We start from the raw sequence: 27,928 nt of genomic DNA on the forward strand, positions 1-27,928 counted from the left end.
CAAAAAGTTGGTCTGCCATTTCTTATCACCATGGATAGCAATTGTAAATGCTGTAAGTAGTAGAAATCTGCTCCCACTGAGGCGGACGGCTGCATCGCCCCCTTGGTGTGCTGCTGCCGTCAGCTCCCTGATGCTCCTGTGCAGTCACCCTCTCCCTCTGAGCCAGATTCTTACCCCAGCAGATCAGCATGCTCATTACTCTTCTCTTTAAAAAAATCATCCTTAATCTGCCACTTCCACCTTTATCCTATCTCTCCTTTATGATCAGACTGCTGAGAACTTGTCTCTGCTTATTATCCCTGTTTTCTCAGCACCTGTTCAATTCTCAGCCTGTCCCAGTCCCTTGCCACTCTACCTCTTGAAACACTTCTTTAGAAACACTCTCCGCATTTTCTCACTCCCCTCTTCTTGTTGCTCCTAGTCTTCTTTGCAGGCTCCTCCTCTTCTGTTAAATCTTGGAATTCTCAAGGCAAAGCCTCAAGCCCTCTTGACATCTCACTCTACAGCAGTGGTTCTCAAACTTTAGGCTGCATTGGGATCACTGGAGAACTTCTTGTATATACAGATTGCAGGACCCTGTCAGTTCTCAGCGTTTCTGATGCAGTTGGTCCAGGTTGAGGTTTGAGAATTTGCGTTTGTGTCAGGTTCCCAGGTGATGCTGCAGTTGCTGGTGTGGAGAAACAATGCTGTGTCTCTCTAGAGCCTTTCAGCCATCCCTGTGGCTTTAATTATCATTTATAGATGACTCCCAAATATGTGTCTTCAACTCAGATCTCTCCTGAACTCCTGATCATAGATCCAACTGCATACTTAACAACTCCATTTATATATCTTAAAGGAACCTTCATTTCAACCTATCCAAACATACCCATTAAATGTTATGTATGACTTATGCTCATACCACCTGTACCACCGGCACCTTCCCCTCCCTACATGTGAACATTCACACAAAATTATTAATACATTATCCAGCATCTCCCAGACTTCTTGTTTCCACTTCTGGGTGAATGGAACTCCCATTCATAAGCCCACCATCTAGGCTTAAAAGTCATCTCAGCAGTCTCCTCATTCCCCATCTCTTGCCTATTACCAAGTTACATTTTCCACTTCTTCATGAGTCAGTTTTTGTAAGTTTAATTTTTCTAGGAATTTGTCTGTTTTATATAAGTTTTCAAATTTATTGTTAATGACAGTATTCTCTTTATTTTTAAAGCCTTTGCTTTGTCTGTGTACAACTCTTATCTGTTCTCTTTTTTCTCTTGATCAATCTTCCCAGAGGTGTGTCATTTCAAAGAACAAGCTTTTAATTTTGTTGATCTTCTTTTTAGTGTGTCTTTATTTTTCTCATTTATCATTTTCAGCTTCTGTATGTTTTTCCTTCCTTGCACTCCTTTTCTAAGTTTCCTGAGTCAGATGCTTAGGTTTTCAGTTTTCTTTACAAAGGTGAGTGTTTCTCCATTTGACTGTGGTTAGAGAACATGCCTGTTCAAAATCAAGTCACAATTAGAACCTTAATTCTCCTCCCAAACAACACGAGGACTTTAAGAACAAATGCATTTTTAGTACCTTGTTGTCTACATACCCCTCAATTATTAGTTATTATTGTTCTGTGTAGGTCAGTTCAGTCGCTCAGTCATGTCCGACTCTTTGCGACCCCATGAATTGCAGCACACCAGGCCTCCCTGTCCATCGCCAACTCCCGGAGTTCACTCAGATTCACGTCCTTCGAGTCAGTGATGCCATCCAGCCATCTCATCCTCGGTCGTCCCCTGCTCCTCCTGCCCCCAATCCCTCCCGGCATCAGAGTCTTTTCCAATGAGTCAACTCTTCGCATGAGGTGGCCAAAGTGTTGGAGTTTCAGCTTTAGCATCATTCCTTCCAAAGAAATCCCAGGGCTGATCTCCTTCAGAATGGACTGGTTGGATCTCCTTGCAGTCCAAGGGACTCTCAAGAGTCTTCTCCAACACCACAGTTCAAAAGCATCAATTCTTCAGTGCTCAGCCTTCTTCACAGTCCAACTCTCACATCCATACATGACCACTGGAAAAACCATAGCCTTGACTAGATGGACCTTAGTCAGCAAAGTAATGTCTCTGCTTTTGAATATATTATCTAGGTTGGTCATAACTTTTCTTTCAAGGAGTAAGCGTCTTTTAATTTCATGGCTGCAATCACCATCTGCAGTGATTTTGGAGCCCCCCCAAAATAAAGTCTGACACTGTTTCTACTGTTTCCCCATCTATTTCCCATAAAGTGATGGAACCAGATGCCATTATCTTCGTTTTCTGAATGTTGAGCTTTAAGTCAACTTTTTCGCTCTCCTCTTTCACTTTGATCAAGAGGCTTTTTAGTTCCTCTTCACTTTCTGCCATAAGGGTGGTGTCATCTGCATATCTGAAGTTACTGATATTTCTCCCAGCAATCTTGATTCCAGCTTGTGTTTCTTCCAGTCCAGCATTTCTCATGATGTACTCTGCATAGAAGTTAAATAAGCAGGGTGACAATATACAGCCTTGACGTACTCCTTTTCCTATTTGGAACCAGTCTGTTGTTCTATGTCCAGTTCTAACTGTTGCTTCCTGACCTGCATACAGATTTCTCAAGAGGCAGGTCAGGTGGTCTGGTATTCTCATCTCTTTCAGAATCTTCCACAGTTTATTGTGATCCATTAATAGTAGTTAATATCTGTTTTTTTGTTCACTGTTCCTTTGCATATATGACTCTTTCCTCTCAGTTCAATTTCCTTCTTCCTGAAGTTCATCTTGCAACAGTTACATATTTTAATCAGAGTTTCTTAGTGGTAAAAAACTTTCTTAATTTGCATTTATCACTTTCCCCACCTTTGTTCTTAAACCTATTAATCTTTCCCAGAAATGGATTGTTTGTAGGGGCTGGTTATGTCATACAGGTTCTGTAGCAAAAGAAAAGATTATCCTTCGACATTTTTACCTCATGTATCTTTGTAGATTTTGAAGGAGGTATTTAGTTTGTGTTTTTTTTTTTTATATGACGCTGGATTTAATGAAGGTTTTATGCCTGCATGCATGCATTCTCAGTTATGTCCAACTCTCTACAACGCTATGGACTGTAGCCTACCGTGCTCCTCTGCCCGTGGGGTTCTCCCTGCAAGAATACTGTAGCGGGTAGCCATTTGCTACTCCAGGAGATCTTCTCGAGCCAGGGATCGAACCTGAGTCTCCTGCATTGCATGTGGATGCTTCACCGCTCAGCCTCTGGGAAGCCCAGATTTTAAGCTTATTGACTAGAATTAAATGAAAGTCAGTTTAACACTTTTAGTAGGAGTTTGCTACTTCTTACTTCTAGGGGGATTCAACCTTTTTCAGACACTGTCCTCTTGTTGGATTTCATTGTTTCCAGTTGTGAGGTGCTCCATTGAGGGTGACTCCTTGAGTATAGTGTATAAAAGTAACATTCTCCACTAATCTCTCTTGAAAGAAAAAATTAATACTGCCTGCAACATTGTACTGCTAGAACAGGTACGTGCACATGCTTATCTAAAAATTTAGTGAGTGATTTTCTGTACAGAATTGATCTGGAGTTATCTGGGGTGCATATTTATGTATAATTTAGATTGTTTTTTCAAATGTTACATAAATCTTTAAACTAGGACTTCAGAAAAAAAAGCAGTCTAACAGGAAAAATGGGGAAATAGGGACGAGAACACAAGGTTGAAGAAAATACTTAGTGGAAATTGAGTAAGGACAGTTTGGGGTAATAAACGTAGCTTAATTCACTGTCACCACAGGGAATTAAGGGGCTGAATTTTAAACTTACTGTATGACAAAAATCTGATGTGTCAAAACTACCCTTGAAAGTCACTTAAACCTACCAGTATTGGAACTGATTGTTGTTTCTTTACACCAAACCCAAATTTTATCTGATTTTTAAGGGCCAGGCTGTGTGAAATTCATATCTTGATAAAGGTTGAGACCATACCCAGGGCCTCAAGATGCTCTCCCTGTGAGAGACAAGGGAGAAATGAGGATGTGGCAGGTACTTATCTCCTTGTTCTTGTAACAGTTGTTTATGTATTTTTGGCTGTGCCGGGTCTTCGTTGCTGCAGGGCCTTTTCTCAGGTTGCAGTGAGCAGGGGGCTACTCTCTGGCTGTGCTGGGCGGGCTTCTCACTGTTACAGTTTCTCTTGTTGCCCCTTGTGGACTCTAGGGTGCCTGGGCTCCAGCAGTTGTGGCGCATGGACTCAGCTGCCCAACAGCATGTGGAATCTTCCCATACTAGGGATTCAATCCATGTCCCTGCAGTGGCAGGCAGATTCTTAACCATTGGACCACCAGGAAAGTCCTGTATCTCCTTGTTCTGAGCCATATGCTCTTCAAAAGCAGTAACCCATAGAACATCTTTCAGTCACTGGAAGCTACGAGAGTCTAGATATAAACCTTCCCACATGCCTTAGTTAGCAGCTTCACAGAGAGAAGAGGCCAGAAACTAACTGTCTTTTGGCATGGCCCAAAGAACTGAATTTTCAGACCACATATGCTCTCACTCCTCTGTAAATTAGTCACTCTTGGCCATTCTTGGAGTTAGAGGAAAATGAAAGGTCTCTGTAGTGAGAAAGCATCCCAGTCTGATGCTGTAGTCTAATCTTGAAGATACGTTGGATACAAGCAGCTGATTATTTCCAAGTGGCTTTAGTAGAAAAGAGTTTATTGTGTTGCGATGTGAGGTTGCCGACAGAACCTCAGGTCAGCATGTGTTCACTCAGTGCTTTCTGTGTTCCAAGTACTGTTGAGACAGGCAACTAGCATCGGACGAGACAGCCCGAGATCCCCTGGCTTGCTCTCTTGTCTGCTAGTAGTTTGCTCAACTAGGACTATCACTAAGACGGCTTCCTTGACCAGCTCTATCACAAACAGTCCGCACTCCCATGATCTGAGTTGCATTTTTAAGAATCTTTCTCTGACTGCCCCATAGATTATGATTTGTTCATGTGTATTTTTCCCATATAGGACTCGTAAGGTCTTTAAAATCAGGAACATTTTCTTTTATTTTTAATTCTTTACATCCCCAGTTTGTGGCATGAGTATCTGGCACATAGTAGATGGAACTAAACAGAAGGAACATTGAGAATTTAGAAATATTTCCTTGCATAAACATCTATCGGCTTCCCAGGTGGCACAGTGGTAAAGAATCCACCTGCCAGTACAGGAGACGTGGGTTCTATCCCTGGGTCAGGAAGATCCCTTTGGAGAAGGCAGTGGCAACCCACTCCAGTATTCTTGCTTGGGAAATCCCATGGACAGAGGAGCCTGGTGGGCTACAGCCCATGGGGTTGCCGAGAGTCAGACATGACTGTGTGACTAGTGCACAAACATCTGTGAAGGTGAAAGTGTCAGGTAATGAAGAAGCAGACTCCTCTACGGACTGGAGAATTATTGGTGCTGGCAGCTTGTCTCCACCTTCAGTAAATCTTTTCGTCTAGATCTACTAAGTCTCAAAAGATTGTACAGAGCATATTGATTTTCATTGGAGAGTCAGCATTCCTCTTCACCTTTTTATTTTTTAAATGAAATTAATGAACCTGTTTTAAATAATCAAATACTACTGTGAGGATTGTAACAACAACAAAAATAAGCAGTGTCCTCCTCTTCTGCAGAGACCACTTCTTTGAACTGTTTTAACCGTTTCTTCTGGTGTTTACCTCTCTTTCTGTGTAATGTTTTAGAAGTACTTCTTGACTTTTTTTGCCCCCAGCATGAGACATTTATTCATTTCCTCCTATAAAAGATTAGAATTTTTCCTTCTTACTCATTCCTCCCCAGCCACCTGGATACCACACACTGCTTTTCCCTTTATCCTTGCTCCCCATCTCCCATCTCATACTCATGGTGCACTGTGTGTCCAGTGTGTTTCTTTTGTTATTGCTAAATCAGCATTCAGTGCTTGCCTTATTTTGATTATGTGAATGTTATTCACCACGAAATCACTTGGTTTACTAGGATTACATTTCCTTTTTTTTTTTAAACAGTTAATCCATCATTTTATTATTTCTAGAGACAACTCTTCATGCCATCTCTCTTCCTGAACTGATTGTTCCCTTATCCCTCTATAGGCCTTCATTATCTTTCTAGTGGTGTTTTGGGAAGGAGTAAGGGATAGGGAGATGTGTTATTCTGCCATGTTTAATCAGAATACTTTATTCTAACATTTCTATTGGCTTAAAGCCAACATTCAGAAAATGAAGATCATGGCATCCGGTCCCATCACTTCATGGGAAATAGATGGGGAAACAGTAGAAACAGTGTCAGACTTTATTTTTTTGGGCTCCAAAATCACTGCAGATGGTGACTGCAGCCATGAAATTAAAAGACACTTACTCCTTGGAAGAAAAGTTATGATCAACCTAGATAGTATATTGAAAAGCAGAGACATTACTTTGCTGACTAAGGTCCATCTAGCTAAAGCTATGGTTTTTCCAGTGGTCATGTATGGATGTGAGAGTTGGACTGTGAAGAAAGCTGAGCGCAGAAGAATTGATGCTTTTGAACTGTGGTGTTGGAGAAGACTCTTGAGAGTCCCTTGGACTGCAAGGAGATCCAACCAGTCCATTCTTACGAGATCGGGCGCGTTCAGGGTGGTATGGCCGTAGACCAACCAGTCCATTCTTAAGGAGATCAACCCTGGGATTTCTTTGGAAGGAATGATGCTAAAGCTGAAGCTCCAGTACTTTGGCCACCTCATGCGAAGAGTTGACTCATTGGAAAAAACTCTGATGCTGGGAGGGATTGGGGGCAGGAGGAGAAGGGGACGACTGAGGATGAGATGGCTGGATGACATCACTGACTTGATGGACGTGAGTCTGAGTGAACTCCAGGAGATGGTGATGGACAGGGAGGCCTGGCGTGCTGTGATTCATGGGGTTGCAAAGAGTCGGACACGACTGAGCGACTGAACTGAACTGAACTGTACATTTCTATTTGAGGATTGTTCAAAACTTGTACAAAGATCATTTCTATCAATCTGAAAGATTTCAAAGACGTCAGTGCCTCTTTTGCTGGCTGTGTACCAGCAAGCTGATCAAAGGATCTCTTATCACAGCCCGATTAGATTAACTGGGCAGCCTCCCTTCTCTGGGTGGTTCCAAGGTAGAGCCCTGTGTCAGCTCTGTTTTGCAATTCTACGCTGTTTAAAACTGCCGGGAAGTCCAACAAGGCATCTTCTCTTGGACCCACATCCTTTGCTTTAGGACATTAGTGCAGCTTCTGTTTTTGATGGCATTGATGTATACATTCCATTCTGTCTTCGTGTATTTGAGATCATTGTGACCTTTGTGTATTTGTTTTTCTTCCTTCATCCTTTGACTTTGTCCTGCTGTCTTTGACTGCGTTTAATTGTATTTGTCTTCTGCTTCAAAAGAGGATCTCACCTTTTATATATTCCTTCCTGGCCTAGATTTCCTCAATTATTTTTTTCCCTAGGCCCTTACCTACTGTCCTTTTAGGGGTAAGAATGGCACCCCGCTCCAGTACTCTTGCCTGGAGAATCCCATAGACAGAGGAGCCTGGTAGGCTACAGTCCATAGGGTCACTAACAGTCAGACACGACTGAGTGACTTCACTATCACTTTTTATGCATTGGAGAAAGAAATGGCAACCCACTCCAGTGTTCTTGCCTGGAGAATCCCAGGGACGGGAGAGGCTGGTGGGCTGCCGTCCATGGAGTCGCACAGAGTCGGACACGACTGAAGTGACTTAGCAGCAGCAGTAGCAGCAGCATGTCAGTTTATGAATATGGTTATGTGTTGGCATTTTCTAGCTTGTCTGGTAAGAAGTACTGGTGATCCAAAGTTTTTTCCCAAATTCAGATTCCTTTTGTGGTTGCTGCCTATTTTGCTGGAGGGTATTTGCTCACCAGTATTCCAGTGTATGTACATACTCTGAGCTTGCCAGTTGTTCCCCAGCCCTTCCATCACAGCTCTTCTGAGTTCAGTCCTGCCTTTGAGATTGTGCAAATGTGTATATAACCAAGTTAGAACAAAACAAAAGAAAGCCTTGGAAATTTTATCCTTTTTCTCTAAAGACTCTGATAACTCCTCTCAAGGATAGTCTGTGATCCTGTTTTTCTTAATGACCTCATATGATTGTATGAAGATTTTGAGAGGCACAAATTTTTGCATAAATGTTGTGTGGCTTAGAGATACACAGATAAGCAGACTGCTGAGATTAACGGTTGGTGCCTCTTCATTTTTGTCTTTGGTTTTTCCAGCCACTCCCCCTATCATTGGTGGAAATGAAGAGACAGACAAGATCATAATTATCTTAACCAAAAATTTGAGTGCTTGCAGTATAGGACCCAGTTAATTACTGCAGGATATACAAAATGAGTTAAGATCTCTGACCTCGTTTATTTATACTTTAATAGGAAAGATAAGATAGGTATACAAATAGTCATAAAATACAGAGGGGAAAAAAGCCCTGTAAGAAAGTTCTAAACAAAATACTGAGGAAATGCAAAGGGACATGAACCTGAAACTGGCTGTAGAAATCAAGAACAGCGTTTTGGAATGCTATAGAACATTCCCAGATATGTGAATATTAGGTAGACGGATAACCATGATGGTGTGATCACTCACCTAGAGCCAGACATCCTGGCATGTGAAGTCAAGTGGGCCTTAGGAAGCATCACTACGAACAAAGCTAGTGGAGGTAATGGAATTCCAGTTGAGCTATTTCAAATCCTAGAAGATGATGCTGTGAAAGTGTTGCACTCAATATGCCAGCAAATTTGGAAAACTCAGCAGTGGCCACAGGACTGGAAAAGGTCAGTCTTCATTCCAATCCCAAAGAAAGGCAATGCCAAAGAATGCTCAAACTACTGCACAATTGCACACATCTCACTCGCTAGCAAAGTAATGCTCAAAATTCTCCAAGCCAGGCTTCAACAGTATGTGAACTGTGAACTTCCACATGTCCAAGCTGGATTTAGAAAGGCAGAGGAACCAGTGATCAAATTGCCAACATCTGCTGGATCATGGAAAAAGCAAGAGAGTTCCAGAAAAACATCTACTTTTGCTTTATTGACTACACCAAAGCCTTTGACTGTGTAGATCACAACAAACTGTGGAAAATTCTGAAAGAGATGGGAATACTAGACCACCTGACCTGCCTCTTGAGAAACCTGTATGCAGGTCAGGAAGGAACAGTTAGAACTGGGCATGTAACAACAGACTGGTTCCATATAGGAAAAGGAGTACGTCAAGGCTGAATATTGTCACCCTGCTTATTTAACTTACATGCAGAGTACATCATGTGAAATGCCAGACTGGATGAAACACAAGCTGGAATCAAGATTGCCGGGAGAAATATCAATAACCTCACCTAGGCAGATGACACCACCCTTATGGCAGAAAGCAAAGAAGAACTAAAGAGCCTCTTGATGAAAGTGAAAAAGGAGAGTGAAGAAGTTGGCTTAAAACTCAACATTCAGAAAATGAAGATCATGGCATCTGGTCCTATCACTTCATGGCAAATAGATGGGGAAACAATGGAAACAGTGAGAGACCTTCTTTTGGGGGGCTCCAGAATCACTGCAGATGGTGACTGCAGCCATGAAATTAAAAAATGCTTGTTCCTTGGAAGAAAAGCTATAACCAACCTAGACAGCATATTAAAAAGCAGAGACATTACTTTACTAACAAAGGTCCCTCTAGTCAAAGCTGTGGTTTTTCCAGTAGTCATGTATGAATGTGAGAGTTAGACAGTGCTGAAGAATTGATGCTTTTGAACTGTGGTGTTGGGCTCTTGAGAGTCCCTTGGACTGCAGGGAGATCCAGCCAGTCTATCCTAAAGGAAATCAGTCTTGAATATTCGTTGGAAGGACTCATGCTGAAGCTGAAACTCCGATACTTTGGCCACCTGATACAAAGAACTGACTCATTTGAAAAGACTCTGATGCTGGGAAAGATTGAGGGCAGGAGCAGCAGGGGATGACAGAGGATGAGATGGTTGGATGGCGTCACTGATGTGATGGGCATGAGTTTGAGTAGGCTCCAGGAGTTGGTGATGGATAGGGAAGCCTGGTGTGCAGCATTCCTGGGGTTGCAAAGAGTCGGACACGACTGAGCTATTGAACTGAACTGAGACAGAGTTCTATGCTTTTTTTGTGATGGGAGTGGAAGGGTGGGATCTGTTGTATTTCCACTATCGCATTTTAATACAGAAGTTCCTTCCCAAGTGAGGATCACAGCATAATGAAAAGAACATTCCAGTCCCAGTTCTGCCCTTTTATTTGCTAGATTTGGACAGCAGTACAGTCACTATGAACTAGAGCATGCGTTACAATCTTATTTGTCCCCGTATGCCTCATTAGAAGGAAGTCCACTGTTTTTCTCTTGGGGTTTCTCTTTCCTTTTGGATTATCCAGGAACCCCCTGGGACACCGGTAGTGCAGGAGGAGAGGTGGTCAGTGCAGCTTCCACATCCGAAAGGGTCAAGAGCCCCATTGTCTGCTGCTGCCCCTCAGTGCCTCACGGGGTGCTGTTGAAAACCAGTCCTTACTTTGTGGTCAGTAATGCTAACCCAGTGCTCAATCTAGGTCCTGCCTCAGCCACTCTGAGGAAGGGACCCCACTCTGCTAGGCTCAGCCAGGACACCCCACTTGAATTCTCAGGGCAAAGCTCTTGGTATTGTGTTCTTTGAGCCCACACACAGCTATTTTCCTGATGCCAAGTGGCCTGGGAAGCTTCTCAGACCCAGAACCTCCAGTTCCTCTCCTTCTCAGAATCCACCCCTAGGATTCACCATGGGCAGGTGGCCCCTTTCCATACTTGAAATGCAGACTCTTTCCTCCCTACCCACTGGCAGTAAGGTAGGGAGTCAGGCTGGGAGTAAGGCAGCAAGGCTGGTTAACCACTTAGCCTTCTGAGGAAGGCTCTCCTCAGTGAGCTTCCAGGGAAGAATCTCTGAGTGATTCAGGGTACCTTCACCCAGGGTGGAGGGTGGACATGGGAGTGGAGGCTCTGTTTATATAATGATTCAAGGTGACTATGGACACACTCTCACTGTAGGAAAATAAATTTAATCTGTGATGGGTGTCCTGCTTCCTTAATGATAACTGTCAGATAATGTTATTGTGAATATAAAATGAGATGGTGTTTCAAAAGTTTAAAGAGCCATAGAACTGTATTATCATTGTTATTTTGTCATTTCCTGTCCAAATCCCTTCAAAGGCTGCTCTTTTGGTTTAGGACAAGTGACCTGGCCCCGCTTTTCTTCTCCAGCCTCATTTTGTCTCACTCCATCTCTTTCACTGTGCTTCAGCCCCTTCGACCTTCCTCAGACTTGTCAAGATTTCTCTCCCTCACTGGACTTCTAATACTGTGCTTTTGTATAAAGAAGCTCCTCCCCCAGGAACACCCCCACCCCCACCCCCACCACTCCTAAGCCTAACTGAAACCTACATCAGTCTCCTTTTAACAGACTGCCCCTAAAACTCTAGTATAAATTAAATCCCTCATTGTGTAGGCTCAGAGAACCTTGTTTTTTTCCCTCTTAGCACGTACCATGATGTAGAAGATACACAGGAATGAATGATCACTTATTTATTATGAGTGCTAAATTAAAGAAAAAGGTGTCTTCTCTGGACACCGGCGCTGAGACCAGTGAGTGTGTCTGCTTTGATCACTCTAAGTTGAAGCGCTGTATTCCTTGGTTCTCAGAACACATCCTCCTTCCCTCTATGACTTTTGCAGATGGAAATTTCTGTTAAATCATTGGCAGAGTTGAAAGATAAACCTGAATTGGAAATTTTGCATAGCTTATACGAAAGATCAGCTTCTTTTCCAGGTTATCATTGTTGTTATGTTCCAACAATAGAATCATGGGAGACTCTGGTGTCTCTTCTGTCAGAGAACAGTAAATTATGTACATGCTGACCATTGAGAAAGGAGGCTTTGTGTTGTAGAAGAAATGAAAATTTGTTTAAACTTACTGTTAAACATTCTATCATCCCTATTTAAACATAAGGGTGACCCCTAGTGGATACTGTGTATAACAGACTGAGAGGTCCGGGAACCCCTAAACAGAAGTGGTCACTGTATGTAGTAATCAGCAGTAATCCTTTTCTTTGAAGCTCAAGGATGTTTTGCTCTAGAATTTAGAAGTTTTGCAGAAGGCTTGATTTATGAGGTTCGCAGCTCTCCTCCAGCACTTAACCTATATTCAGTGTCTTTTAAAATTAGTTTGGTTTTACACATAGCTCTTTCAGTAAACAAAATGGTAAAGAAATGGTAAAGTTCTCCACAGCAGCTATCACTACCTCATCCTGACTACTTAAGGCATTTTATATATATAAAAGTCCATATAATTAATTACAGGTGGATAGTTTTACGTACACAGTTGTAATAATATGCATAAGATTTTGTGTTCTTTTATCACTTGAAACCCTTTTATATGTCTGCATAGTTTTTCACTTTTCATGGCATTTAATACATAATCATGTTGATACTAGTAGTTAATTCCATCTTTGCTTTTTCTTCGCTTTTTACTGTGGTAGTGAAATAGTGCACATCTTATTCAAACTATAGAAAGCTCTGCTTTTGGGCCCCAGGTGATTCCTGAGATGTGGTTGAGTGTGAAGCCATGGCCAGGGCATGGTTCGTCTTTAAGCAGCATCTTGCCTGCCCAGCTGACGCTGGGCGTGCTGTTAATACCTTACGGGGCCCCTGTGCCCCCCGACCTCTCCTCCTCTTTCAGGAGACTGGTGGTCTGTGTTTCCTGCTTTCCTTCTGTGATGCATTGTTGCCCTGGCAAGGAAGCTAAGTAAGCAATAAGCCATCCAAAATTTGTTTAATCCAACCAGGACATAGTTTCCTCCCTCTCACCTTCAGATATGCACTGAATTACCAGTTGCTTTGGGGGAAAGGAAAAGGAGACAATTGGTTTTAGAAGGTTGGAAAATTCTGCTCACAGTGTTGTAATTTATCTAGGAAGCTGAAAACTGGATAGTATTTTAACTTATTTTGGTAAGAATCTGCTCTCTCTGGTATGACCTTCAAATTAAGAAAATCCAGAATCATTTTTATTTTTTTCTTTATACTTAACTATTATCTTGATGTTCTATAATGAACGTATATTATTTTTTATATACTGAAAAAGAGAACTTTTCTAAATTATAGAAACCCAGTAAAGCCTATGGGAAAATAAAACATCCAGTCTCATTGCCCTGAGATAATTACTGTTGACATTTTATTTCATTTGCTTTCCATTTTTTCAGGGCACAAATGAAATCTATTTGGAAATCTTTATGTTTAAAAAAAAAAACTCCAGTAAATGGAAATAGAAGTTTTTAGAAGATAAAATTTAGAATAACTTGGAGAGTGATCATTCACATTAAAAAAGATAAGCTGCAGAGTTTCATTATTAAGCTCCCATGTTACACTTAAAGTGGTTGAGTTCCTAGGAATTAATTTTTATTCTTCTTGTTTTTTATATCACCTCTCTTGAACTTGAAGCAAGTGTGGAGAAGGAAATGGCAACCCACTCCAGTACTCTTGCCTGGAAAATTCCATGGATGGAGAGCCTGGTGGGCTACAGTCCATGGGGTCGCAAAGAGTCGGACATGACTGAGCGACTTCTCTTCTCACTTGTTCTGTCAGAAATCTGTATGTTTGTGGCATCGTGTGTTCGGCACCTGAGGAATGCTCACTGAACCAACTTGTCAGCCACTTACTGAAACTGCCAGTCAGCCTTTCGGTTTCACTTCTGACAAGCTACCTCGAAATGTCTGTCATGATTTTAGACCCAAGAGACCTCCTCGATTTGGAAGACTAAATTCCTAAGGAGACTGAGCTAAACTTTGCTGAGCATCATACTAATGTTGCTTGGTGAATTGGTGAATAGTGTGTTGTGAGGCTTTTTTTTTGTTGGGGGGGGGGGCGGGTACCAGTTTCCACAGATCTCTTGGCTAAGTGTCATCTGACTCAATTCTCATCAAATGTCTGTATTTGTGTTACATTTCTTTGTGGTTTGATGTATGATAACCTCTAGATAATCCTCAGTGGAAATGTTCATTCTCTCTAGTTCTTCCTCAAACAGATAGATCAACTCTCACTTCCCTTCTCACCTCCGGATCATTTCTTGGTAAAAAATTTTTATTTAGTCCATATTATCTTTTTCCTAATTAACTACATTGGAAAAATACAAAGTAAAAGCATAATGAGAGAGGATCAGAAAAGGTATATCAATTGTGTGTTAGCATCCTTTGTGAAATGAGAATCCATATTCCTGCTTTTCATCCTTTGGATCGTTAGTTATCTAATTTGAAGGTACCATGTTTCTTAGCAGGGTAGTTTGGTTTATCCTAGCAAATCTGCTTATTTAATTAAAAAGAAATTAGTGACAGGTAATTCAGTTATATATTCACTGTACCTCCAAAAAGTAATGCAAAGGTCGTGTTTTAAATTCAGTGTTTAATTCAAACCATTTTCTCTGTACATGTTTACAGGCAAAGTAGCTCATGTGTGCTAATCTGATTTTCTTCCTATATATATCATCTGACCATACAAATAAAAATAGCCCCTTTCTACTTTTTATTCTCTAAAGTTAATTGAAATATGTTTTAAGTAATTTCTGTAGTGAATGGCTGAAAACTTTACTTTTGGAGGGAGGGGCTTTTTGCAGAATCTTTTACATGAAGGCAGGTGCTTTAAAAAAAAAAAAGGACAAAATATGTTCTCTTAACTACTGACTGTAAATCCTATACTAAATTACGGGGAAACAGTGGAAACAGTGGCTGTCTTTATTTGGGGGGGCTCCAAAATCACTGCAGATGGTGATTGCAGCAATGAAATTAAAAGACGCTTACTCCTTGGAGGGAAAGTTATGACCAACCAAGATAGCATATTCAAAAGCAGAGACATTACTTTGTCAACAAAGGTCTGTAGTCAAGGCTATGGTTTTTCCAGTGGTCATGTATGGATGCGACAGTTGGACTATAAAGAAAGCTGAGCATCGAAAAATTGATGGTTTTGAACTGTGGTGTTGGAGAAGACTCTTGAGAGTCCCTTGGACTGCAAGGAGATCCAACCAGTCCATCCTAAAGGAGATCAGTCCTGGGTGTTCTTTGGAAGGACTGATGTTGGAGCTGAAACTCCAATATTCTGGCCACCTGATGCGAAGAGCTGACTCATTTGAAAAGACCCTGATGCTGGGAAAGATTGAAGGCAGGAGAAGAGGGGGACGACAGAGGATGAGATGGTTGGATGGCATCACCAACTCAATGGACATGAGTTTGGGTAAACGCTGGAAGTTGGTGATGGATAGGGAGGCTGGCATGCTGCGGTTCATAGGGTCACAAAGAGTTGGACACTACTGAGCAACTGAACTGAGCTGATACTAAGTTATTAATTGTGATTGCTTTCCTCTTAGGAGAACCAGTGGAGTTAGACTTGGGTTTGAATCCTGGCACTTCCATCCTCTGACTTTGTGACTTTGGATAAAATAATCCATGTCACTGTTTCTTTTCTGTAAAAAGTTGATAGTGATAGTTCTTCCTTTGTAGGGTTGTTGTGAGGAATAAATAAGATCAAATGTGTGAAATTCAAAATGCACAGTGCCTAGCAGAAAGCAAACGCTTAAATGTAGCATTTATTATTACAGACTGGAGCTGGGAAACTTTTTCCGTAAAGGTCCAGATGGTAAATATTTTAGACTTTGAGGACTATACAGTCTCTGTCACAGTAATTCATCTCTGCCTTCACGTAGGCAATATATTAACAGATGTGTGTAGTTATGTTCTGATAAAACTGTTTATATGAAAACAGACATGGGCTATGGTTTGTTGACCCCTATTCTAGAGAAATAAAACTAACAAATAACATAAGGTATGAATATATCAAGAATCAGTACAAGTCTTCTGTGAAGTGGATTATCAAGAAGATTTAGATTGATTAAAAAATTAAAACCTAAAAATATTAAAACTTGATTTACAACCCCAGACATTACATTTAAGTCTCAGTTTTTAAATTTGTTCTGCTCAGATAATATGTAATTTTTATAATAAAAGTCTCTGGTACTAGGAAAATAAATGTTTAAAGGTACATAAAAGCACTTTAATATAGAGAGCACCCTGAAATATACTGTTTCTTGTCTTCTTAAAAGCAGTATATGAAAAAATAAAGGAAGCCTTTTTTTATTATATATTATGACTTTGTGGATCAGGAATTTGGGCAAGGCTCATTGGGTGATTCTTATGGGCCACATGGTGCCAACTGGAGTCACTAAGTGATTTTCACCAGGTCTGAAAGGTCCAAGATAGCTTCAATCACATGGAATGCAGAGCTCAGCTGGAACTCTAGACTAAATTTCTTATACATGGCTTCTCCAGCACTCAAACCAGTTTTGAAAATCAATATGATTTTGTTATTACACGTCTCAGTTCCTATAGCACGGTGATTCCCCTCAGCCTTTACTGAGGTTTGTAGAGCTGATACTTGCATTACCCAGAACACTGTACTTTAAGTCTGCTTTTTTATATTTTGGCTTCATAGCCAATTCTTAGCTGTTGTCTGGATAGATGACACCTTCCTCAGTTCAGTTCACTTCAGTCGCATCTGACTCTTTGCGACCCCGTGAATTGCAGCACACCAGGCCTCCCTGTCCATCACCAACTCCCGGAGTTCACCCAGACTCCTGTCCATCGAGTCGGTGATGCCATCCAGCCATCTCATCCTCTTTCGTCCCCTTCTCCTCCTGCCCCCAATCCCTCCCAGCATCAGAGTCTTTTCCCATGAGTCAGCTCTTCACATGAGGTGGCCAAAGTGTTGGAGTTTCAGCTTTAGCATCAGTCCTTCCAAAGAACACCCAGGACTGATCTTCTTTAGAATGGACTGGTTGGATCTCCTTGCAGTCCAAGGGACTCTCAAGAGACTTCTCCAACACCACAGTTCAAAAGCATCAATTCTTCATCGCTCAGCTTTCTTCACAGTCCAACTCTCACATCCATACATGACCATTGAAAAAACCATACCCTTGACTAGACGGACCTTAGTTGGCAAAGTAATGTCTCTGCTTTTGAATATGCTGTCTTGGTTGGTCATAACTTTCCTTCCAAGGAGTAAGCATCTTTTAATTTCATGGGTGCAATCACCATCTGCAGTGATTTTGGAGCCCCCCAAAATAAAGTCTGACACTGTTTCCACTGTTTCCCCATCTATTTCCCATGAAGTGATGGGACCAGATGCCATTATCTTTGTTTTCTGAATGTTGAGCTTTAAACCAACTTTTTCACTCTCCTCTTTCACTTTCATCAAGAGGCTCTTTAGTTCTTCTTCACTTTCTGCCATAAGGGTGGTGTCATCTGCATATCTGAGGTTATTGATATTTCTTCCAGCAATCTTGACTCCAGCTTGTGCTTCTTCCAGCCAAGCATTTCTCATTATAACTCTGCATATAAGTTAAATAAGCAGGGTGACAATATACGGCCTTGACGTACTCCTTTTCCTATTTGGAACAGTCTGTTGTTCCATGTCCAGTTCTAACTGTTCCTTCCTGACCTGCATGTAGGTTTCTCAAGAGGCAGGTCAGGTGGTCTGGTATTCCCATCTCTTTCAGAATTTTCCACAGTTTATTGTGATCCACACAGTCAAAGGCTTTGGCATAGTCAATAAAGCAGAAATAGATGTTTTTATGGAACTCTCTTGCTTTTTCCATGATCCAGCGGATGTTGGCAATTTGATCTCTGGTTCCTCTGCCCTTTCTAAAACCAGCTTGAACATCTGGAAGTTCATGGTTCACGTACTGCTGAAGCCTGGCTTGGAGAATTTTGAGCATTACTTTACTAGGGTGTAGATGAGTGCAATTATGCAGTAGTTTGAGCATTCTTTGGCATTGCCTTTCTTTGGGATTGGAATGAAAACTGACCTTTTCCAGTCCTGTGGCCATGGCTGAGTTTTCCAGATTTGCTGGCGTATTGAGTGCAGCACTTTCACAGCATCATCTTCCACGATTTGAAAGAGCTCAACTGGAATTCCATCACCTCCACTAGCTTTGTTCATAGTGATGCTTTCTAAGGCTCACTTGACTTTACATTCCAGTATGTGGCTCTAGGTGAGTGATCACACCATCATGATTATCTTGGTTGTGAAGATCTTTTTTGTACAGTTCTGTGTATTCTTGCCACCTCTTCTTAATATCTTCTGCTTCTGTTAGGTCCATACCATTTCTGCCCTTTATCGAGCCCATCTTTGCATGAAATGTTCCCTTGGTATCTCTAATTTTCTTGAAGAGATCTCTAGTCTTTCCCATTCTGTTGTTTTCCTTTATTTCTTTGCATTGATTCCTGAGGAAGGCTTTCTTATCTCTCCTTGTTGGAACTCTGCATTCAGATGTGTATATATTTCCTTTTCTCCTTTGCTTTTCGCCTCTCTTCTTTTCACAGCTATTTGTAAGGCCTCCCCAGACAGCCATTTTGCTTTTTTGCATTTCTTTTCCATGGGGATGGTCTTGATCCCTGTCTCCTGTACAGTGTCACGAATCTCCGTCCATAGTTCATCAGGCACTCTATCTATCAGATCTAGGCCCTTAAATCTATTTCTCACTTCCACTATATAATCATAAGGGATTTGATTTAGGTCATACCTGAATGGTCTAGTGGTTTTCCCTACTTTCTTCAATTTAAGTCTGAATTTGGCAATAAGGAGTTTATGATCTGAGCCACAGTCAGCTCCTGGTCTTGTTTTTGCTGACTGTATAGTGTTTCTCCGTCTTTGGCTGCAAAAAATATAATCAGTCTGATTTCGGTGTTGATTATCTGGTGATGTCCACGTGTAGGGTCTTCTCTTGTGTTATTGGAAGAGGGTGTTTGCTATGACCAGTACCTTTCTGAGCACAGGTAAATGCTACTGAAGAAACTTAAAATACACCTCAAAATAAGAAAATTTCGTAATATATAACAACATGGATGAACCTGGAGGACATGAAACTTAGTGAATCACAGAAGAACAAAGAATCAAAATAGTTAAACTCATAGAGGCAGAGGGTAGAATGGTGGCTGCCAGAGGCTGGGGAGTGGGGGAAATGGGGAATTGCTACTCAGGGGGTAAAGGTATTAACTATACAAGATGAGTAAGTTCTGAAGGTGCTGTGTAACATCATTCCTATAGTTTACAGTACCATATTATACACTTAATTTGTTAAAAGATTACATCTCGTGTTAAATATTCTTACTACAATTTTAAAAAATTATGACTTGGGAGCTAATACCATTTGAAAAAAAAAAAAGGTAGGAAAATATCAGAACAAAGTATTTTTCTTCTGCTTATTTTCCCTGCTTATTTTCTCTTCTCCATATCCCCCCTCATATTTTTCTATTTTGTATTTGGGTATAGTTGATTAACAATATTGTGGTAGTTTCAGGTGACAGCGAAGGGACTTAGCCATACACATACATGTATCCATTCTCCTCCAAACCTTCTTCCCATCCAGGCTGGCACATATCATTGAGCAGAGTTCCATGTGCTGTACAGCAGGTCCTTGTTGGTTATCCACTTTGAATGTAGCAGTGTGTACATGACCATCCCAAGCTCCCATTCTTTCCCCCAATAGCCGTAAGTTTGTTTTCTAAGTCTGTGAGTCTGTTTTGTAAGTAAGTTTATTTGTTATCATTTCTTCATTGACTCCACATATAAGGGGTGCCATATGGTATTTCTCCTTCTCTGTCTTCAGTATGACACTCTCTATGTCCATCCATGTTGTTGCAAATGGCAGTGGCATGATTTTATTCCTTTTAATGGCTGAGTAATATTCCACTGTATATATGTACCACATCTTCTTTAGCTGTTCCTCTTCTGATGGACATTAGGTTGCTTCCATGTCTTGGCTATTGTAAACAGTGCTGCAGTGAACCGGTACATGTATCCTTTTGAATCATGTTTTTCTCCAGATATATGCCCAGGAATAGGATTGCAGTCTTCCCCATATTCTTGATGCAAAACAGTAAATGTTGGGAGGACAGAATGTGGGGACAGGCCAGGGACTGGAAAGGGTTAAGTTCGGTGATGCCTTCGGTTGGAAGAGGGGCTAGTAAGACTTGACTTGAAGCTGTGTTTGCACAGTAAGCACTCTAGTTTTGTTTTAATGACATGTTTATTTGGAGTAACTTATGGTAGGGAGACTAATGCTTCCCAAGCTATGTTTTCTGCAACTGTACAGGATTAGGGGGTCATGTACACCCACTGTATCCCCCATCCTCCCAGTTTGTGGAGTCTCTCCTTTTCACCTGCTTACATCTCCAATCACCTGTTGACAATTACGTTGTCAAGATAATGTTCTGTTTTGTTTTGTTTTAGTCTGGATGCCTTTGTATTTTTTTTTTTAAACGTATGTGTATTGAATACTACTACTGTAGATGGGTAGTGTTACCTACCTCAGAGTGTTGTCGAAATGCTGTAAAGTGCTCAGAAAATGTTAGTTATTATTGTTATAACCATTTTCAAAACTTCCTTTTTTAGAAACTGATTCATCAGTACAGAAGGAACATAGAAACCAAACACCTGCTCCATCTGCAGCTCCAACTTCCGCTCCTTCTAAGTATCATCGAAGTCGATCTGGGGGAGCCAGGGATGAACGATACCGATCAGGTGAGAGGGAACTGAAAGTTACTGCTGGAACCGTTGTTACCTACTGTAGTGTGAACTGTACGTCCTGAGAGCTCCTAATGTTTATTTTTTTCTCTTGAAGTGCTAACAGGTCTATATTAATTCATTCATCAGCCATTTGTTGAGTACTTGTTACATGCCAGATGTAGTAGGTACTCTTATTTGCTGGGGTTATAGCCCCAAATAAAACATGTCTGCCGTCAAGGCCAGCAGGGGAGCCAGGCAAGTACAAAGGCAGTGTGAATAAATAAATAAGAAGGCAGAGGGCAGGGGTCTCCTGAGATGCTACTAGGAAAGCTCAGTAGACTCTCTTGGAAGAGGCAGGTCTTTCTGTGTTTTTCAGGGCTATTGATTAGTCTCTTGACTCATGGAGCTGGAACAGAAACTTAACAGTGAAATTTCAGATTGGTAAACCCATAAAAAAGCATAGAGGAATTGATGAGCCCCTTGATGAAAGTGAAAGCAAGTGAAAAAGCTGGCTTAAAACTCAACATTCAAAAAACGAAGATCATGGCAACTGGTCCCATCACTTCATGGTAAATAGATGGGGAAATAGTGAGAGACTTTATTTTGGGGGGCTCCAAAATCACTACAGATGATGACTGCAGCCATGAAATTAAAAGACGCTTGCTCCTTGGAAGAAAAGCTATGACAAACCTAGACAGCATATTAAAAAGCAGAGACATTACTTTGCTGACAAAGGTCCATCTAGTCAAAGCTATGATTTTCCAGTAGTCATGTATGGATATGAAAGTTGGACTATAAAGAAAGTTGAGCGCCGAGGGAGTGATGGTTTTGAACTATGGTGTTGGAGAAGATTCTTGAGAGTCCCTTGGACTGCATAGAAACCAAACCACTCAGTCCTAAAGGAAATCAGTCCTGAATATTCTTTGGAAGAACTGATGCTGAAGCTAAAACTCCAATACTTTGGCCTCCTGATGCGCAGAACTGACTCCTTAGAAAAGACCCTGATGCTGGGAAAGATTGAAGGTGGGAGGAGAAGGGGTCTCCTCCCACCATCAAGAGGATGAGATGGTTGGATGACATCACCGATTTGATGGACATTAGTTTGAGCAAGCTCTGGGAGTTGGTGATGGACAGGGAAGCCTGGTGTGTGGCAGTCCATGGGGTTGCAAAGAGTTGGACATGACTGAGTGACTGAACTGACCTGAAACCCATAAACTTTATTTCTCCTCACCCAGAAAATACCCATGGTAAAAGAAAAGGCGATGTGTTGTGGCTGGCTGTGGGGGCACACTCCAGCTACACCACGTCCAGCACTGACAAGCAGAAGTGAGTCATAGGCCTCGGGGTATGTGGTAGTAAGCCTGTCCCACATCCACCTACTGTCCTCTGCGCTAGGATAGTCTCTGTAGCACAGTTACTGTTTAAGAACCAGCAGAATTAAGCCAAAAGACTAACTGGAATGTTATTTTACTTTCTCCAGATTCCCACCCCCGCCCCCTCCGTTATCAACCAAGGTTACCTTATCCTTTTCTTGAATTGAAAAACAGGGTGTGTATCACACCCTCAAGAAAACAGCTTTAGAGGAAATGAGGGAAAGCACAGTTATTTTATGAGCTGCTATTATTAGATATGTATTTTCACACAATGGAAGGAAGGAAGGAGTGAAAAGTGTTCCGTCAGAAAAATAGAAATTACACACCACACAGAATTTTCCTTTGTACCTAACCTGGGGCTGATTGATAAGAGGCTTTCTCTGAGGCTAAGACATCTGAACCATGTCATGGCAGACAAAGTTAGGGAAATAACATCAGATAGTAAACCTGAAAATAGTTCATTATGGCTGAAACCTAGAAAGCAAGGACCCAGAAAGAGGTGGGAGATGAAGCTGAAAAGATAATCAGCGGGCAAATCTTGAGGAATCTTGAATACCACTGAAGAATTTTTAGCAGAGCAGGAACATAGATTTGTAATTTGTTCTAGTAGCTTGGGCCAGCTGCACAGGGCCTAACACATGTAAGAGTTAAATACATATTTCGGAGAAAGGAAGGTATAAAAGTAGTATTCGTTAGGGCATGAATCAGAGGGAGGTAAGGCTGGATTTGAAAAAGCTAATCAGGAGCTCCTGTTTGTCGCCAAGCCCCCAGGTGGGTTCCCCAGCACCCGGTGTTGCCTTTAGAGGCTGGGGCTCAGGTGCGGCAGTAGTGACTTCTCACCACCCTGGAAGGCTTTTAACCGCTATAGCACTCACCCCAGGCCTGCTGGGAAGTTTTTTGCTTGTTCTTACAGCATTTAACAAAAAAGTTAGTAAGGAACCCCAAAGACGATTCTCTACACTCTGTGTCCAAGCTGATTACACAGAGAAAAAAGTCTTTAGTGAGCTCATTCAGTAGTGTAAAATTCTGACCTTCACCTTTGTTGTTTAGTCACTAAGTCACATGCAATTCTTTTGAGACCCCTGGCCTGTGCCTGTCAGGCTTCTGTCCAGGGGATTTCTCAGGCAAGAATACTGGAGTGGGTTGCCATTTCTTTCTCTTGGGGATCTCCCGACCCAGAGATCAAACCTGTGTTTCCTGCATTGCAGGCGGATTCTTTACCACTGAGCCAGTAAAACCCAAGTATCTTTTCCATCAGTACTTTCAGACTTACCCCAGTATCAGAAAGTGTAGTCTGAATCATACACTGGTTAGCAGACTGTGGAGACTCTTGGTTAGGTGCCAGGGATATTGAGGAGGGAGGGTTCAGTAGTTGGGTTTTGGATATTTGTGTCACTGGGACTTTAGCCAGGGGGAGTAGTACTGAGGAGGCCAGAGAGGAGGTAAAGGGAACAAAGGCGATTTGAAAACCCTGAAGATAATAAAAGTTCTGCAATGCTGTTATGAGGAGGAACGTGAAAGAGGAGGCCCGCAAGCATGAATTTTGGCTAAAAATGACATTTTTAAAAGTAGAAGGAAATGCCTAACTAAATAGCAGAGAAAAACTCAGCGCACGCTGCAAATTCTGGCTTCCATGAGTAAGAAGATGAACTGAACTGAACTGAACAGTAGCCGCAGAAATAGAGCAAAGAAGTTGTAGAAATTTATCAGAGTTGAACTTCACGTCTTTGCTACTCCATTCATAGGAAGGCTTATATTTACATGTCACGTGCAAAATTAACTTAAGAATGGAGGGTATGCTTAGGAAAAATTATAAGCATTCAGATTAAAGTACACAGAAAGGGCTTGACATTGATTTCAAACTTGAAACTCCTCTCTTATTTGGTAGAGACTTATTAACACCTACAACATCTCAACCAGTCATAATCGAACTTAGTATTTCATGTTTCAGACATGGCATAAAGAGCTTACATTTATTCAGAGTTTAGATTTTCTGACCTGATTGTATTCTTTGTGCTTAGGCAAAAGGGTCTGACCTTTCAAATGCACTTACTTAGTACCTCCTTTTCCTGCCCATCAAAGCAGGATGCAGTTTTCTACACACACGTTTTGTGGTCCCAATTGTGTAGAAAATACACAATTAATCTCTGAGATGGTAAGTGATTGGGTGGTAAGTCATTGTGACAATTTCTTCAGTGTTAATCTTTTCAGCAGTTAGCCACCTCAAACAAAACAAAAACAAAAAAAGGACTTTTAAAAAGTAGCTATATCAGGAGAAGGAAATGGCACCCCACTCCAGTATTCTTGCCTGGAAAATCCCATGGACGGAGGAGCCTGGTAGACTACAGTCCATGGGGTCGCAGAGTTGGACTCGACTGAGCGACTTCACTTTCAGACTTGTCAAACAGGAGAAGTGATAAGGCAGTGTCTGATGGGGGAAATATCAATTCAGGTAGAATCAAATGAGCACAACAGATCTGAAATACTAGTTAAGATTACTGTCCTGAGAGCATTACTCAAATTGTTAGTTTAAGATACTGGAGAAAAGTCAACGAAGCTGACCCGGGCAAAGGGGACTGTGCAGACCACAGAACCACATTTACTAACTACAGATGGCCACTCACTCTTGTTCCATTTCCTCTGTAGCTTCTACTGAGTGGCTGGGCCAACAGATCAGACCAATTTGATATGCCCGTCTTTAAGGCTTTAGCTGTGAAGCTGCTGGACACTAGGCTGAAAACAAAATCATATATATTTTAAAAAACAGCATATATTGCTTTATGCTTTTCCTGTGACAAAGAAAAAGAGGTATAACATAATGGCACCTCTGGTTGGTCATTTAAAGAAACCTCACAGAGAAACACCAGATATGTAACCCAATATATACAGTTCCCCAGCAAGTTTAACAAGGTACCCACTTTTAAGTTTCACACTTGATAGTAAAAGCAATAGATGATGAGAATGAGTGGTAGCCAAGGTCACGAAGTGGTAGCCTGTGGACTGCTTTGCTTCACAGGTATGTTTTGACTGACATAGCATTAAAAGTATAATCTGAGAAAAAAAAAAAAAGTAGCTATATCACCTTACTGAGCTCAAACATTAGTGCCAGAAAATGAAACCCAACTTTCCCATGCTCCTGGCAGAGATGTCCAAAGTCAGCTGCGTCTGGGGACTGAACTTCGGAAGTGATTTCTCTATCAAATGATCAAGATGAATTGTATGTTGGCTGAAGGAGTCAAATCCACTTACAAGAGCTGCCTGTTCTTATCGATGAGAGACTTTGCTAATACAGTAACTGAACATCTCCTTTTTGACACAGGTGTAGGGGCCAGGGCTTATCGTGTTAGAAAATAAATGAGTGGTTTGATATGTTCTGTGTTCTGATGCTGCAGATCCTATGCCAGAGAAGAACATGCTCTGTGTTTATTAATTATCCAAACGTCCTGGGCCTTCTAAAGTTGACTAATGTGAATAAGTCCCTAGTTTTCTCAGTTTGCTCTTGCATGTTTTATGTCTCATGCAGCAATACTTTTGGAAGTGTAGTATTTTTAATTAATAAATGTGAGCATTTGATGTGCTGTTGTTCTGTTGAGAAAGAGCTTTTTTTTATTTGTACGTGTTTTGAAGTGATGATCCTAGTAGGTCTCATTAACATCTGTCACCTTTCAAAGTTAAAAAAAATTTTTTTTTCTTGTTATAAGAGGACTTTTTAAAAAATTTTATTTTTAACTGGAGGATAATTGCTTTACAATATTGTGTTGGTTTCTGCCATATAACAATGTGAATCAGCCGTAAGTATACATGTATTTCCTCCCTCTTGAGCCTCCCTCTCTCACCCTAAGAGGACTTTTAAGATCTACTCTCTCAACATCTTTCAGATGTGCAATACAATACTATTAATTATAGTCATCATGCTATACATTCCATCCCATGGCTTATTTATTTTATAACTGGAACTTTATAAAAGATAGGGTCTTTTTGATTTTCATTTTTGCTTTTTGAGAAATTCAGGCAAGGCTTTGTTTATGGGACTTGTGCTGCAGCTTAAGGGAGCGAAAACAATGTAAAAGAAAGTTTTTAAAGTGATATCCGTGGATAAAATATTTAAAGCCTGACATCCATTGTTCTTCCTGACTTTTGCTCTAAGTGTGGATTCTTTTGACTTAATGCTGGAAGCTAAATGCAGCAATAACTACCTCTGTCAACTTAATTGAAAACTAACTTTCTCTGTCCAAATATGTTCTCTGATACAGCGACTTTGGCCAAGGTGGCTGCCACTGGCACACCAGGACCATTTCATTTCTTCATTAGTACTCTTCTTCATACCAAGAAAGATAAATTCAGTTCAGTTCCGTTTAAGCAAGCATCTGTTGTAGACCTCCTACAAGTTGAGCACAGTTTCAGTGCTAGAGAAACACAGATGAAAACACAGGAAACCTTTGTATAAGGTATAGTCAACAGAGAAGAGGGGTTGACAGAGGAAGGAGCCTGAATACCAGGCACTGTTGAGGGCAGGATTTGTGGAGGTGGCAGAGTCTGAGCCATTTTGAAGAATGAATAGCTGTTTGCTATATAGATATTCTAAACTAAAGAAATGTAATTGGTAGAAGCAGGGGAGTGTGAATGCAGAATTAAAATTTCACTGCTCCTCCCCACCAGCACATACAGTAGTGCCAAAATTAATGTGATATGCTAATGTTCCAGAACTTAATAGTTGCTGCCTCTGCTGTAATTAAAAATGGCAAAGTGGTCAGTACCTTAGAAATTGGTAAAAATGGCATGACTACTAATAAATTTACAGATAACTCCTTGAACTGTACGTCTCTACTTAAATGACTCAGTCCACCCACACATCTGCGTTTCAATCTGTTCACATCTGTCTGTCCTTCTGCCTATCTATAGTAATGTCCTAGCAGGTAAGGGCACTGGGTGTTTGTTCTGCCCCTGGTCCCTGAAGCCCAGCTGTGCCACTTTTGTACCATGTCTTAACTACTTCATAACAACAAGCCAAGAATAGGAGCAACTACTTAAAATATGTAAAGTAGCATTTTCCACTTATCTTTTTTGGGAAAGATGAAAAAACATTGCCCATTATTATCCATAGATGTGGGGAAATGGACATTCTCCCATCTTGTTGGTAGAAATGTTATTTCTTTTGTTACTAATGAGATTGGACCTTTTGGAATATGCTTATTTTCCATTTGTGGCTTCTTCTGTAAACCACTTGTCCATTGCCTAAACCTGCTTTTTCTAAATTGAATTCTTTTTTTTTCTTATATTTTTGTATGAGTTTTACTAGTCCTAGGGATACTGATATTTAAATTTACTAGCAGTAGTAACCAAAAAAAAAAAAGAAAAGACAGATCAATTAGAGGTATAAGAATTAGAAAAGAAGAAGGAAAACTGTATTTGCAGTTGGAATGATAATTCATTTAGAAAACCCAGGAGAATTGATGGCAAAGGTAACTTAATGAAATAATTATATCAAGTAGCAAGATATGAAATTAGTGCAGAAATCAGTAGCCTTCATATTTGCTAATAAAAACTAGTTGAAAGATGTATTGGTAGAGCAAACCATAAAATAAAACATATTTAGGTATAAACTTCAGGAATGTATAAAACCTTTATGATGGAAACTTTAGAACATCCTGAATGACACACAGTAGGCATGATAAATGGAAAGTCATCCCTTATTCTTAGATAGGATGATTCAATATCACAAAGATGTTAGGACTCTAAAAATTATAATTTTAATCCAATCCCGGTAAAAACACTATCAAATTTATTTATGGAGCTAGAAAAAATATTTTTGAAGTTCAATTTGAAAAGTAAACACGTAAGACTAGCTAGGAAACACTCAGAAAACCTATGAGAGTGACTAGATATGTTTTAATATCTAGCAACATACTCCAAAGACTGTAATTAAAACAGTGTGGTATGACACACAAATTGGCAGACA

The 27,928-nt window shown here is 40.8% G+C and overlaps 1 protein-coding gene and 1 long non-coding RNA gene across 2 annotated transcripts in view; one reads left to right on the forward strand and one right to left on the reverse strand.

Annotated features, from left to right (window-relative positions):
* The window catches only part of LOC120858222, a 182,691-nt gene that overhangs the window by 153,588 nt on the left and 1,175 nt on the right, over positions 1-27,928 (reverse strand). The window lies entirely within an intron of this gene.
* The window catches only part of DIP2B (disco interacting protein 2 homolog B), a 228,540-nt gene that overhangs the window by 114,488 nt on the left and 86,124 nt on the right, over positions 1-27,928 (forward strand). The window contains exon 3 of the mRNA XM_040234023.1: positions 20,483-20,611. Coding sequence (XP_040089957.1) covers positions 20,483-20,611 — 129 coding nt within the window. The remainder of the gene's footprint in view (positions 1-20,482; positions 20,612-27,928) is intronic.

The sequence above is a fragment of the Oryx dammah genome, unplaced genomic scaffold (assembly GCF_014754425.2).
Source record: "Oryx dammah isolate SB20612 unplaced genomic scaffold, SCBI_Odam_1.1 HiC_scaffold_29, whole genome shotgun sequence".
NCBI lineage: Eukaryota > Metazoa > Chordata > Mammalia > Artiodactyla > Bovidae > Oryx > Oryx dammah.